At 41.1% G+C, this 14,414-nt stretch overlaps 1 protein-coding gene across 1 annotated transcript in view; it reads right to left on the bottom strand.

Annotated features, from left to right (window-relative positions):
• Positions 1–13,939, bottom strand: part of VWF (von Willebrand factor) — a 145,445-nt gene extending 131,506 nt beyond the window's left edge. The window contains exons 1-7 of the mRNA XM_037389450.1: positions 13,849–13,939; positions 12,273–12,599; positions 11,622–11,774; positions 10,023–10,077; positions 9,293–9,451; positions 7,508–7,610; positions 7,213–7,421 (exon numbers count right to left, since the gene is read on the bottom strand). Of these exons, the coding sequence (XP_037245347.1) occupies positions 7,213–7,421; positions 7,508–7,610; positions 9,293–9,451; positions 10,023–10,077; positions 11,622–11,651 (556 nt within the window). The 5' untranslated portion in view covers positions 11,652–11,774; positions 12,273–12,599; positions 13,849–13,939. The remainder of the gene's footprint in view (positions 1–7,212; positions 7,422–7,507; positions 7,611–9,292; positions 9,452–10,022; positions 10,078–11,621; positions 11,775–12,272; positions 12,600–13,848) is intronic.
• Between the last annotated feature and the right edge of the window lie 475 nt (positions 13,940–14,414).

Here is a 14,414-nt window from a genome sequence, read left to right as displayed (position 1 = left end):
GCCTGTTTGCCAGCCCACTTTCCCCCAGAAGCTTTGTCCTCAGTGCTAAACAACGCAGTCACTAAAGATGCACAGTATTTCACTGAATATTGTTAGTTATTACTTCTAATAATACAGATTCAATAGAACCTGCATTTTCAGAGTACCTGTATTTCTGCTGAACAAGTAGCTTTACAAACACACAGGAAGATGCAATCCATACTCCCGGAAAGGTGAAAAGCAGCTGGACAAGAAGGTTTCGCTGTCCATCTGAAGAGCTCTAATGTGAAGCTATGAAGTGAGTCGGGGGCTGCTGAGCTGCTTAACAAATTGGGGTCATGGGGATAAACTGCTTCTGCAGAGGCTAGCTTTGGAGAGGACTTCAAACCCCACTCTGGTTGATGTGCCCTGTTGATCAGTGTGGTGATTCTCAAATACTTCACCTAATTGATGAGGCTCGGGGAAGAAAATCGGGAAGGGAGAATTGTCCCCAGTACATCTGACCGCTCCAGGCAGAGGGAAGAGCAGCTGCCACTGCTGCTGCCTTTCACGTGACACCTCCATTTCCTTCTGCTGAAGGACTCAAGGGGGTAGGAAAGGCAGTGGAAGGGGCAACGCAACAAAACCACCCTAAACAACCTGGGGTTTCTTAAGCACGCAGGTGACACCACTAACAGAGCAGCCAGGCAGCTCAGGTACCTACTCAAGTACTGCATCTCAACCATGCAGTGTGACTGCCTCTCCTACACAGCAGTTTTGTTTTCCTTCTGTTTCTTCTGTGTTCGGATTTTCTTCTTTCTTAAGCAGCCAAGATTCTGGAGAAATAACTCCCGGCCAGGGCTCATCAGAGCAATACACCCAGAAACCTTCCATATCGCCAGGGTGGGATTTTTGCTAAAGCACTTGTTTTGTCCAAGTCTCACAGGAAGTGGGTTGAAAATAGATGCTGTCACAAAATGTAATGAAAACAAAGTATTTGGATGCAAAACAGGTGTTTGGAGAACCAATGCCTGATGTGGACCACAGTACAGACTGATACCAGCATGCAAACTGGCTGCGCAACAGGTGAGAACCCCAGGCAGCTAGTTAGTGTGCAGTCTTCTCTTAGGATGCAAGGCAGGTTCAGGAGGTAGCTGTTAAAGCACAACCCAAATTTCACTTTTACTGTGCTGCAGAAACATCCCACCACTTTGGTGACCCTGGTAAGGTCTTCCAAGAGAGGGCCACATACCAACCACCTGAGCAGCAGGTAGGATCTCCAGGGGCATTCGGGTGGACTATTAGTGCTGTAATTGCTGCCCTCATGTCTCTGTCTCTTTGGAGAGAAAAAAAAAAAACAAACACAAACAAAAAAAAAAAAAACACAACCAAAACCACACACCACACTGACATGTTTTCCACGAGGCTTCCTCCTCCCCCCCTTTTTTTTTTTGGTCAGAACAGTTGCTTTCACTTATCTGATTTTCAGATAGACTGTGTTCACTCTTGACTGGAAAAATCAGTGTTCACTATAATATCTGGGTCTCAAAATCACCAGTTCCTTTTGAAATCTGAAACTGGTATGCTGCTTGTTTACTTTCAGCCTGACAGTCAGGCAAGGCAAAGCATTAGCAATAATGACCTGGCACTCAAGGCACTTGAGTGGGAGGCAGGAACCCTGACCTCCTTCCCTGGACCTCCTGCAGCTTTGCCATATGGCCATAGGCCCATGGGGGTAACTCTCCCCGGGTCTGTTAACTCATCTGTAAAGCATATACAAGAATTCGTTCAAGACACTGCAATACTACAATAGGTTGAGTAGAGGTGCATAAACCTTCACACGCTGGTTATTTAGCAAGCAATGAGGCGGTGGGTTTGTTGGGTTTGGGTGGGTTTTTTTGAGGGGGTGTTGTTTGGGTTTTGGTTTTGCTTTGGTTTCTTTTAAACACAGTTTTACATGGTTTAGTACAGGGTTCCAGACAAGCAAAACTATTGGCAAGGTTGACCAAAAATTTATCCGTAGTTTGAACCGAATTAATGATACGAAATATTGAAGTCATGGGCTATAAAGTCTTTCCTGTCCTTTCTGGTTCACTGAATATAAAATTAATAATATTAAACAAAAGAGAGGGAAAGAGCCATCTCCAAAACTCTACAGCCCCGTGATGAAGGCACACTCCTCAACAGAAATGTCTAAATTTCATTCCAAAGTCTGAACAAGTAGAGTTGGTTATGAATGCAGGTTTCTGACATCTTAGACAAGTGCCATATCATGAAGACACAGGTACAAGGCAAGTCATCTTCATCTGTGCTGTTTGTAAATGACAGCTAAATTCCTTTGTGAATCTATCCCTTTCTACTTTCAAATTAACATGCAAGAAAAAACGAGATTATTTACTTAGGCCAAACAAAAACTTCTGAGTTTGCCTAAAATAAAATTACTGATAACCTTTAATATGCCAAGGAATCTGGATTTCAGAATGACCAAAACTTTTATTTTTTTAGGGGAAAAATAAAAATAATCTGCACTACCATCACTGTGAGTTTGGAACACACATTAAAAGCTTCTAGTAACAGGTACCACACACAAAGAAGTTGCATATTCAGTCATATGCATTTATACTACTTCTGGAACAAAAATACTACCTGAAACATCAAATTTTTCTTTGCAGACAGTCTGTTTCTACGTGTTTAGCCTATATTCACTTTCCAGTGGTATCATATATTCTGTATTTTCAGCAGCTTAGAAGGCTGGAATATGGTGCTGACAGCTGAAGCAGGTTCAGAATATCAAGCCGTCATCCAAAATTAGCCATGGGTATTGTTTTATCATTAATGTCTTTGTAATTTGGTGACAGATTCCCAGAAACACACTTCCTGCAAGTGCCAAGAAAAGCCTAAGGGGGCACTGGACTCATCTGTGTTAATATTTTTTTTTTCCTTCCATGATTCTAAGAATGTGTAACATGCACAAATAAAAAAAAATATGAATTAATTTTATCTGTGTTGGACTTGAATGAGCTCTTTAACACAAATAAACTTTAACGATGACCTAGAAATCCAAGCACCTATTGCAGCAGTATCACCGTGAGACAGCCCAATAGGAATATAAGGCAAAGGCTGAGGCTACAGGCACACAAATAAGCTCCGTGAACTTGCGCTGCAGCCTCTCTTATTAGGAAGAAATTACCTTACACTTTCTGCTAGGTAAGAGCACACCCTTTGACCACTGACATTCTGCAAGACCATGGGGTTTTGGTGACTTGCTCATATGTGCATGCCCTGAGGGGATTTCAGGATCCAGTTCCCCATGGTGCGCCAGATTTCCTCTGTAGTATCACGTAAATCATCTTTTCTGGCCCGTGCTTTGGATCCCCAGTTGTAAAATGCTCATGACAATGATCATGAGACACAAAAGCCATGGGCTGAAGGCTGCTACATATATAGCTGAGCATCTGGTAAGGACTCAACTTCATGTTTCTGATTATAAGCAAAGACTAGCAACCAGTTTAGAAGTGCATGACGATGTCAGAAAGCAGAGCCTGTTCAATCACCCAGTCTTGGAAGTGTTCGCAGGATGGCTACAGAGGACCAGAGCCTAGCTGACAAGAAAAAGCAGATAAATTAACTCCTCCATTAGAACCTAGGGGAAAAACAACCAACCACCAAACCCTGGAAAGCTTACGAGAACTTTTTATATATATATATATATATATTTTAGTTATGTTTAAAGTGCAAAAACAAACTCTCAAGGGGCAGCTGGCTTGCTTTGACTGCCATGTCCAATAAACAAGCAACTATATATGAGATAATCAATCTTGGGTTTAAGCCTCGACACAACATGAGCAATTCTCTGCAGGATGAACTAGTTTAGTAACCAATTTATGTCAATGAGGGTGCCTCGGCACTCCATTCCCTGCCCGAATGACAGTGTCTGTCTGCAACTGACACCGACTAACCTACTGGGGAGACCTTTTTCCTTTTTTTTTTTTTTAGGTTCAAAAGCTACTGAGTAAGGCTACTACCTTCAAAGCTGCGTCCTACTAATGTTCATTTTCTAGGGTATTGCAGCTTGAATCCCATGACTTAGACCTCCAGAACCTCAAAACCTGGGAATCAGAAGTGTACACAGAAGCAATGTGTGTTATCTTCTCATCAGACTACCAGTTCTCAGTTTCCACACCAAAACACAAATGGAGGAGACAAAATGCCATGAAATGGCACATAATTGGATAGATTATAGAACATGAGCATAAATATATCAAGAGAAAAGAAAACAATTACACAAAGTTCACTAAGTTTAAACACCTTTCCCTTCACTCCTGCTTTATTTACTTGCATTAAGTGGTAATGTCCAGTAATACAGCATGTGCTTCACCTTTCATTTCACCACCACCTCAAAACAATTCAAATATGATTAATGAAGTTACATATCATAACCCACTTTCTTAGGAGCAAATTCCAACCAAACCAGCCCTCTGTATTATTAAACCACTTTTTTTTCCCCTAAAATATGGAAAAATCATGTTTTCATATGTTTTCAACATAAACATTGCCATTTTGTTGAAACTGTGACAAAACGGGTGATGCTACATGAAAGAGAGCATTTACAAGCTAGATTCTACCCATGACAACTCTGACTGCACAAGTTTGTGGTCTGGTCCTCTGGTGCCACAGAGACCACCTAGAAATGGGCCATCACATCACATGAGTTTCCTCCTATGCAGGCAAATACAAAGATGATATCAAAGTACTGCCTTAGCTTTTAAACCGTGTGAGCTACAGCCTGTGAGAGACAGAAGAAAACATTTCAGCTGCAGACCTCTTTCCATCACAGTGGTTCTTACAGGCTTCCCTCCTATCAGTCAAGGGCTATCAGCAACCCAACATGTTACGATTTCAGTGTAAATCAAAGCAGTTTAAAGGCTAGTACACCTGCAGGTGCCTGCCCAGCCTTTAAAAAACCTGGAGGAAGGTTTAACGCATCTCAGCTACCTGACAAGCGCATCGGCTATAGCACAACACCTGATGCATAACCTAGAGCGTAATTTCTCTTCCTTTGCCTCTGACATTCTGATCTGCATAGTGCTCCCCAGGGGTTTCCAGATGGGAGCCCATAATCTTGGCAACATTAGATCATTGTCTTTTCCCTTTGCACACTGTGCATCCATCGCATATTATTCTGAAGCTCAAAGATCCTATTGTATCTATTCTCAATACAAATCCAGCTCAGAAATAAGATCTAATTGATGAGCACTGTGGACCCCATCTGATAAACCAAATATGCCCGGGTTTTAACAAGAAGCAATGGGCACCTTAACAGGTGAGTTCAGTCTACTGGCAACCTTAAGGTAACCCTTCGGTGCCCCCAGATCGCTAATTCATTACACCAGGCTCACATCCTGGCTTGGGCTGACCTTTGAGATCTAATTCAGCTATAAGGAGAGCAAATAAAAACTGCAGCGGAAAGAAAAGGGTGAACTGCTTCTTAGGCTATCAATAGGCTGCCTAGATCTTTCATTTAAAGAATATTACCTCTCTGCGCTGCTTGTGTTGCCCCTCACCTGGAAGTTAGCTTCAACAGCTTAAAAAACACAATGGTCTGAATTAATGAAAAGCTGGTTTTGCTTGGAGCAATTTAAAAAATGCTTGTGTGAACCACCCCACCAGCAGAGCTGCCAAGGAGACAAACAACATGTGGGCATAGTGACGTCCCTCACTGACACAACAAACTCAAACATAATTCTAATTCCTTCTAAATTAGTTTAAATGAAAGGTCTGTTGTATCAGTGAAAGACTGGCAGAATTGCTGCGATACGATTCTGTTCTTCAGGCTAAAATCACAGATCTGTATGTCCACGCAGGTTACAGAAGTCAGGGCCTTCCTCATACAGTAAGAGCCACACAGGTTCTCTTGTCACCTTCTCTTTTACTTTTCAGTTATTCTAAGCAGCGACCCTGTCATGTACTTCATTACATTGGGAAATCTGTGGTTGTGAAAGCACTGCTTTTTTTAAGAGGGAGGATACAGTCTCTGGCATGCTAAATAAATACAGCATGAAACACATTGAAACATGAGCAGCAGGAGAGAATCACCCACATTTGAACGGTTCAAGGAAATACAGTCTCCTTTTCTGCTCCTGCTTTTCATAACAGCCTCACTCCTACTTACTGTCTCAAGGAAAAGATGTAAACTTCAGATCTCAACACGTGCAGATATCAAGCTATCCAAGCCCTCCCAAGTAAGTGTGTGAGCTGAGTTTGTTTTTTATTATTTACGTTGCTGAAGGACTGGTCCATCATTTTAACATAGTATGCAATCAGTTTTTTTCTTGTACTTTGAAGCTATGCTTATATATCCCAAGTGTCAGTAAGACCCATCTCTGGAGCACTGCCAGCCTTTTCTCCAAGTTGCTTTGTCTCCCTTTCTATTTTCTGTATAATTCATTTTTAATGCATACTTTACATTATCAATTTAACATATTAACCTATTAGCTAACTTTACTCTAAACCTTTCCTTTTCAGGTAAGTGCTAAGAAATAAAAGACACTCTTGAAACACCACAAACAAGATCAGTCCTTCAAAGTCACATTCAGGACTTTTCCAAAGCTCTTAGTCTTTACCCATACTGGCAGGCTTTGCATAAAAGCCTATAGAGCTGCAAAAGCAGTCTTGTCACTCCCTGTCATTAGGAATTGCTGTCATGGAAGTGCACCTCCAATCCAACAGTCCATACAGACAGGGAAGTGTCATTCAAAGGTGACCACTTTATAGAACAGCATCCCGTGCAAAATCCAAGTACAAACCTGCCAGTAGCAAGCCCTAGGATTTAATATTCTGCTATTGCAACACTATCTATTCTTGCTCTCACTTGTATAACTCATGAAAAATTAGAAGTTGAATCAACAAGTATTCCTCACGTCTTTTTTGCCAGGTCTTCTCCTAGTCGTTCTCTCCACACGCCATATTGTACATTGTTTAGCCCATAGCTTTATCTCTGTATTTCAAGATTCAAGGCTTCTAAAAGTGTTAAAATTCAGACTTCTGAGCTTTGCTCAGGAATGAGATGTGACAGCAATTTCCTTTCAGGACAAACGAAGATGAAAGAACTTAGTCAGGAAACTTTTCAGCACATCAAGATGAGGTACCTGACAGGTTTTGTAGAAACATTTTGCTGGATCAGCAAAATCTTTGTTGAATTACCCATCAGGAAAAGTGTACAGTACATTAAAATAAAGTTAGTCATAGTCTTACCTTCCTGAGTTCTGAAGTCATCTTCAGCAAATTTATTAAAGTTGCCACACAACCCACAGGTCTTATTATAGTGCTTTTCTTGAAGGAGTATCTGAATATTCCCACTGATATCAATCTTCACCACAAAGCCATGCTCATCACTGGATATTTTATAATAACCTGCCTCCTTCTCTATAAATATGCCACTGGAGGCAAAAGGTATGGAAACCCTGTGAAGAAAAATAGGAATTTCTCAGAATATGACACACAAAAAACATTGGTTTTTTTCTGCTGGAATACTTGTTCCCACAGGTACCTTTTGTCTTCCTGCATCACACCTCCATCTAAAGAGAAGCGAAGATTGAAATATTCTCCAAGATACACAGAGAAACCAATTTTCTTGCCATCCTGGTAGTCACCTGAAGAGACATAAACAAATATTGTTAGTTCTGGGACTCAGGAGGACAACTTTTAAGTACACACTGCAGGATTGGGAGCATATCATCTAACATTTTCAAGAGCCATCCATTTATTTCATCCCTTTGTTGTTTAATACAAAATGGACAGACAGTCCCAGGATGAAGGCTGGTATCAACCACTGGCAGATGCGTGACCTGGCACTGGCTGTGGACCCACGTTCTCCCTGTTAACTGCCAGTGAAGTCTCCATCCTACCATGCACACTGGTTTCCACAGGAGATGTGCCCAACGATCTGCCTTGCTCTTTCCCTTCCTTCTTACACCAAATCCAAAACATGGCACTGCACCAGCTACAAAGAAGAAAATTAACTCTGTCCCAGACAAAGCCAGGATGTTTCCTCCTAAGAACAGCCCATAGCTCAGTGGTAAGAGACAGGGGTTGAATCCATTGAACTGCTGGAAGCGCTAAGCCTGGCTGTCTTGGTTCTTGATAAGCCCTTTAACTGTCTCAACTGGTCTTTAAGGGGTTGATGCCCATATTGGCTATCCAGCTGTGGGGAAGCAACTCACTCTGAGTTTTTCAAGAGGGGAAGCACATAGAGATGGAGACAACTTCCTTAGGATCTGAGAGAGAAGAGGGTGGGCAGATCAGACACCGTCCTTTCTCTTCTTTTGCCTGTTGTCCAGCTTTGACTTTACCGCAGCTCCTTGTGCAACGTGCTGCCCGTTCTGGGTCTCCTGCTCTGGGGTAGCCAGCTCTACCCAGACCTAGATGCTTTACTCAGCAACACAGGCTGCACTTCACAGCCAGGTATCCAAAACCCAAACAAACCCACACACGTATACTAAGATAGAAATCAAAAATAGATTATGCCATGCTTATGTGCCAAATATAAACATAAATTGTCCGCTCATGGGTTGTTTTGATGGATTTTTTTAAGATTTAATTGATCACATAAAATACTACAATCAATTTGTACTTCACATATGCTGGTGGATTATTCTACATACACAAAAATTTGTACCGAGTTGTTCAAGTTGAACAAGGAAATCACTTAAATTAGCACATCGTTCCTTTTCAGAGTGACGGGATCAGTTTACTTCAATTTACTTGTAGTCAGTAAAAAGTCATCTTGAACTATGACTAATAAAGAACAGTTAATAATGAATATAAGAATATCTACCAAGTAACATACAGTTTTGGTTCTCATATCAGCTCTTGCCCATCCCAAGAATAACACTGGCTCATGCTAATTCAAAGGCCTTTTGTCCTTCAGGATGGGATTTTTCTTACCAGGGGGATTTAGCCTACAGGTAAAATTAGTTCTATTCCCATACTCAGCTTTAACAGCCATATTCCCCTAGCAAACTCAAAATAAAAAAAGAGAAGGTCTCACTTTCCCTCTTTAGAAGAGCCAGTAAGAAAATCTCTGTTTCTTGGCAGCTTAGTTATGTGTGAGCTATATTACCACGGGATAACAGAAACCAAAATGACACAATTTCTTTAGAAGTAATCCTACTTTTAATTAAAAAAAAAACAAAAACCACCACACCTTTTATGTAGTGGTCCATCCTATCTGACAAAGGGCAGCTATTTGTCTTTTCTTAGTGATGGAACCTGGTGGCAATACATCCCTACAACATTTTGCATTTGCAGTTCTTGGTTTCTTGCTCAGACTTACCCAAGAGTGTGAAGGAGTGCTTGTGACAGTCACCAGCAAGGAGGTAACTGCAGTCTCCAGCAAAATTGTAGAAAGAACCATCAAAAGTTTTGATGTGATCATTCCCAAAAAGGCTGCAACGGGAAACAGATGACTCCTGAAGCAAAGAACCTCGTGATCCTGGATATCAAAACACAACATAACTTGCAATGTAAATCAATCATTTTGTAGATAAGGAATTTATCTGCTGGAATTTATCACCATTGATCACTGCATGTCCTGGACATTTAGCTGGTAGCTTCTAGGCAGACTGTATGCCTGGCCATAGGATCAAGTACAGATTTTTTTTGTTATATGCTTTAGTGAAATGGTTTTTTTTTGCTTTAACCCTACTGGCCCAAACCTTGAATGGCTAATTTCAGTCCTGATCCTTCGAGGAATGCTATGCATTCATTCATTCATGCCTGCCTGCAATCCCATTAAAATCAATAAGGCAGTAGCAAAGCCCCATAGTTTGTGCCGCCAAACATCACTGACTTCAGGGAGTCTTTATGACTCAACACAGTGCTTGCGGCAAGGTTAAGGAGCCAAAAGGAGTAACTTTATCGACGTCTCCATCATGATGAGAATATTGCCTGAGCCAGGATTGCAGGATTAGATGGGCAAAACAGAGGTAGTGGGGGAGCCTCACAGAAGAAACTGAAAACATAACATAATTCCCAGACATCAGAAAACAATCCTGTTTTCCTACCTGATATTACAGTGGCCAGCAGTAGGTTTGTTAGCAGCACTTCCAAGAGGAGCATCTGTCAAAAAATCAAGAAACAGAGAGAGATTACAGTATTCTTAGTTTGGGGGATTTAGTTTGTTTCACAACTCACCATTTTCTAGCCTTTCTTTATAAAGTCATTTTTGAGGTTCTACAACATCTCAGAAAGCCAGAATGCATGCAGACTTACACAGTAATTCAGTTACCCACCCACACTTCTTTAAATAGGTAGTCTAGGAGAATAATTATTCTTTGTTCCTATTTTCACTAACCACTGCAGGGAAATGTGGGCTACCTCTACAGGAAATGCAACCCAGCATACACACATATATCTGGTTTACCCGATTTAATACCTTGCACACACAAAGCCCTTCAGTACAAATTACTATTTATCAGGCAACTTGACATGAAGAAGCACACTGGACTGGATCAGCCAACTTGGCTCCAGTAGAAATCACCTCTGCTGCACAGGATTTGCATCCTGTCCAAACATCCACGAAAGGAAAGAACATATAGAAAGAACATCCAGCAGGTCTGGACGGCAGACCATTATAACCACATGCTTATAATCCACTGACTTCAGGCTAATAATATGCTTGAGAACAGGGGCAAAAAGTAAAGGAAGGAAATTGTGCAGAGATTAGAGCGCCAGGGTGAAACCTTCCATTCATTAAAATCAGTTTTAACGTTGCCTCTTGCTTTCTACAACCAAAATATCAGCCTTTGTTCTCTATGCATCTATAATCCACCTCCTGTATTGCCAGGCATTTAAAACTAATTATAGGATATAAGTGTCATGCAGATGGTGAACTACAGATGCATTCTGTGATAAAAGACATTAGCAGTTAATGGATGAAAACTATAGGGAGCTCCATCTAAGTGAGTTAATTTCAGTGATCATATAAACAAGTAGAGAGGCTTAAATATACCATACTTAATATATTAATGCCAGGAGACCAGACAGCTTTCCCTAAAATAACCCTCCAATTAGAGACTAGAATACATTTTGCAAAGATAAATTCTGATTTCAGTGTCCAGACACACACTTCTTATTGATGTCAATGATGTAGGTCCAATTCACAGCCATGTAAATAAATGCTGAACTTGCCTTATTTACAGAAGATGGGAAAAGAAAGATCTATCATAAAACTCAGTCTAATATAAAATGCTGCAAATGCCAATCTCACATAAGGCTGTCACAGCTGCAAGACAGCTAAGAAGCGGCAACTGCATGGGAATGCAGCTACAAAGTAATGGTAAAGAAAACAATAGGCATTATTCTCAGATTACACACTCACTAGTGTATTTTTAGTGCATGGACTGTGTTATTGTGACTGAACCAGATACTGCTTTTCTTTGTTAATCCTTCAGTTTTAAAAAGCAGGCAAAGTAAAAAGACAGGGTATAAAACCCTTCTCTTCAGCCTCCTTCCACCTCCCAGTCTATTCTAAGCCACAGGCTTGGTTTCCTCCAGTTCTAATAGAGCAGGTGCCACTAACAAATCAGAATACAATCAAGTAAGAGCTGCCAGTGTTTAACCCTCTATAATTTTATCACTGGCTTAATTAGAAATGAATGTACCTTCTTCTGTGCGAGATTCCTCTTGCACATGAACACGAAGCTCCTCCAGTTGCCACCTATAGCCTATACCACCATTGTTTCTGCGTCCCTTCAGAAGACAGGACTGGAATGGCTTTGGTCCGAAATGTCTTGTTTTTGTACAAGCCAGGAACTCTTGTTCATTTAAAAGGAAAGATAAAGACCTAACGTCACATCCGTCTGATTCTCAAGACAATAGATTAAATTGCTATCGTGTAAATCAGTACCCTTAATTGCCAGAAAGTTACAATGAGGGGAAATGGGTTTAAAAACTTACATGACAGATAAGTCTTTGAAATATATTTTGCATGTGTATGTGTGACAAATCTCACTGGCTGAGCCAATAGGCAGCATATTTATTTGAAAGACTATTGTTAAAGAGGAATAGTAGGATGCTCCATACCTCAAAGACCACAGAGCCATGTAGTATTTTTTTCCTGTGAACAAGTGCTTTAAAGGGCAAAGAAGAAAAAAATTCAGAGCTAGTAATGACCTGATTTTGTTCCCCAGGTACAAACACATTTGAACTCTGTCACAGTCTATTAGATCAACACATTTGGTCCTTGCATTTGCAAATGTTTATAGAGGTACCCTCTGGAACAACACATGGTAACAAGTTAATCATGTACCTACTTGTTTCCAGAGGTGGGCACAAGCTTTATGGGCGTATGTACAGCACTGGGAAAAAAAATGCAGAGCAGATGACATCTGACTTTATTTTCAGTGTTCCACGCTTCATAGTTTCAATAGCTAGTAATAACAAAGGGGTCAGGAGCCAACACTTCTCCCCGTAATTCATATTTTGCCACAAGTTCACAGAATGAGGTCCTTCCTTTAAATGAAGGAAAACAATGCAAAACAACAAAAATATGTCTCCTGAGAGTCCCCAGCAGGCGTCTGTCTTGGGCATAAGCAATTCTGAGAATGAGCACTGTTCCTAGAAATCCCTGCACACTGCTCCTAGAAAACAAAAAGAAAAAAAAATTATAACAACCCTACATTGTAATAGCATGATTTCTTACTGCAGGGAACTTCCTTAAGATTTCTACAGATGACTAGGTTGATGCTTGCACAAAGGCAATGGATTCTTCTTGAAACAATTTAGGTGTCCACCCAGGTTGAGGAGTTACAAATAAATCATTAGCCATACTTACTTTGTCTTGTATGAACTTTGCATGACACCTGCGTGTTAAAATGCTATAAGGCTGCGCTACAGCTACTGACTGACAGAAAGAAACACAGATCAAACTGTTTCTTTCCACATGAAAAACCAGAGAACAAGATTTTAAAACAAATGCTTTCCATCACGATCTCAGCCAGATGCTCCTGCCTTTTCGCCAGCAGCAGTAAGGTTTGCCCCACTCATGTTCACAGCAATGGAGGTTCTGATGCTGCTGAAATCTGCAGGCCAGGGGTTTATCCAGTCTAAACCTGACCTGACCCTACGGAGGAAGGAAAAAAAGTCTTTCACGTGAAACTGCCTTCAAGGCTGAAGTTACAGGTGAATAATAAGCAGAAACGGGGCAACAGAGACAACAGGCAAAATGCCTCTTGTTTTTCTCTTAGTCTCACTTCTGTGCTGGTTTCACACGAAGAGAGAGGAATAGTATTGGCTGGGAATCGTTCTCTCCTCTTGGATCCAGCTGCCAGCTCTCAGCAGGTCCTTCATAACTCTGAGTGCCTGGGCATTAGTGATCAGAGAGATGTTCTCAAAACCTTTCATTATGGGAAACCCAGCACTATTCATGATATGGGAAATAAGATCACCTATCACGATGGTCTTTTGTCTTCTCAGTTTTAATCCTTTCAGTGCATGAGCCCCAAATAAGTCACTTCATTTGGTAACCCTCTTGCAAATCTAAATCTAACAGGTAGCTTTGATTCATGCTTTTTCATCTGGCACATACGGAAGATAGAGTGAAAGTCCCTTAAAATATTCCTTAAACATAGAAGCATTGCTGGGTTTGTTCCACAGTGGTTTCTTTATTGTCATTATAAAACAGGGCCAGTTCTTCAACAATACAGGATTGTTTAGTCTGTAACTGTGATGGATGGTCGAAGTCTTCCTTTATTAGCTTTTGCACCGCTGCCTTCACACCCTGACAACCTTTATCTGGAGTACCAGCGAGGGGGTGCAAACTGCACAGAAGTCTGAGCCCATCGAAAGGTGTTTCAGAGAGCAGCTGGCTCAGGCGGGCAGGTTACTGACCTTGGGCTGAGCCTCTGAAGTCCACAAGCGCTTGTCTGCGTGATCAGAGCCTTGGTCTGCACCGGACAGCACTCACATTGCCAACATTTAATAGATGGTTCAGATTAGCCAGGCATCATGACACCTCCTAAGTGTCTTAGGGACCTTGGGGACATAGAAAAAATTAATTGAGATACACACCCAAAGAACAAATTCCTGTTTCCCTCGTGGCTCTGTTTTCTCCCAAAAAAAAGGAAATGGTAATTAAGGAGCGCATTATATCAGCTCTTGCACATTGTTCCAATACAAAGCTTAGTGATGCTGGGGTAGATCTGACATGTAATTTTACAGATAATACATCTGAGACATAGGAGGAAATATATAAAGGAGTATGCAGTATTGCTGGAAAGCCCCCTAGAGCCAGTTTCTGGAACAGATTAGGAAGGACTTCTGAGGAAAATTATCCATATCGCTTTTCATTGCTTTGTTCAAATAGTACCTCACATGCAACAAGTCCTATGTTTCCTAAGTTATAGAATAACATGTACTGAAGCACTAGATAGCATGTCACATTTATCATAGAGTTT

This window comes from Falco rusticolus, chromosome 5, assembly GCF_015220075.1.
Source record: "Falco rusticolus isolate bFalRus1 chromosome 5, bFalRus1.pri, whole genome shotgun sequence".
NCBI lineage: Eukaryota > Metazoa > Chordata > Aves > Falconiformes > Falconidae > Falco > Falco rusticolus.
This window is presented reverse-complemented; position numbering and strand designations above follow the sequence as displayed.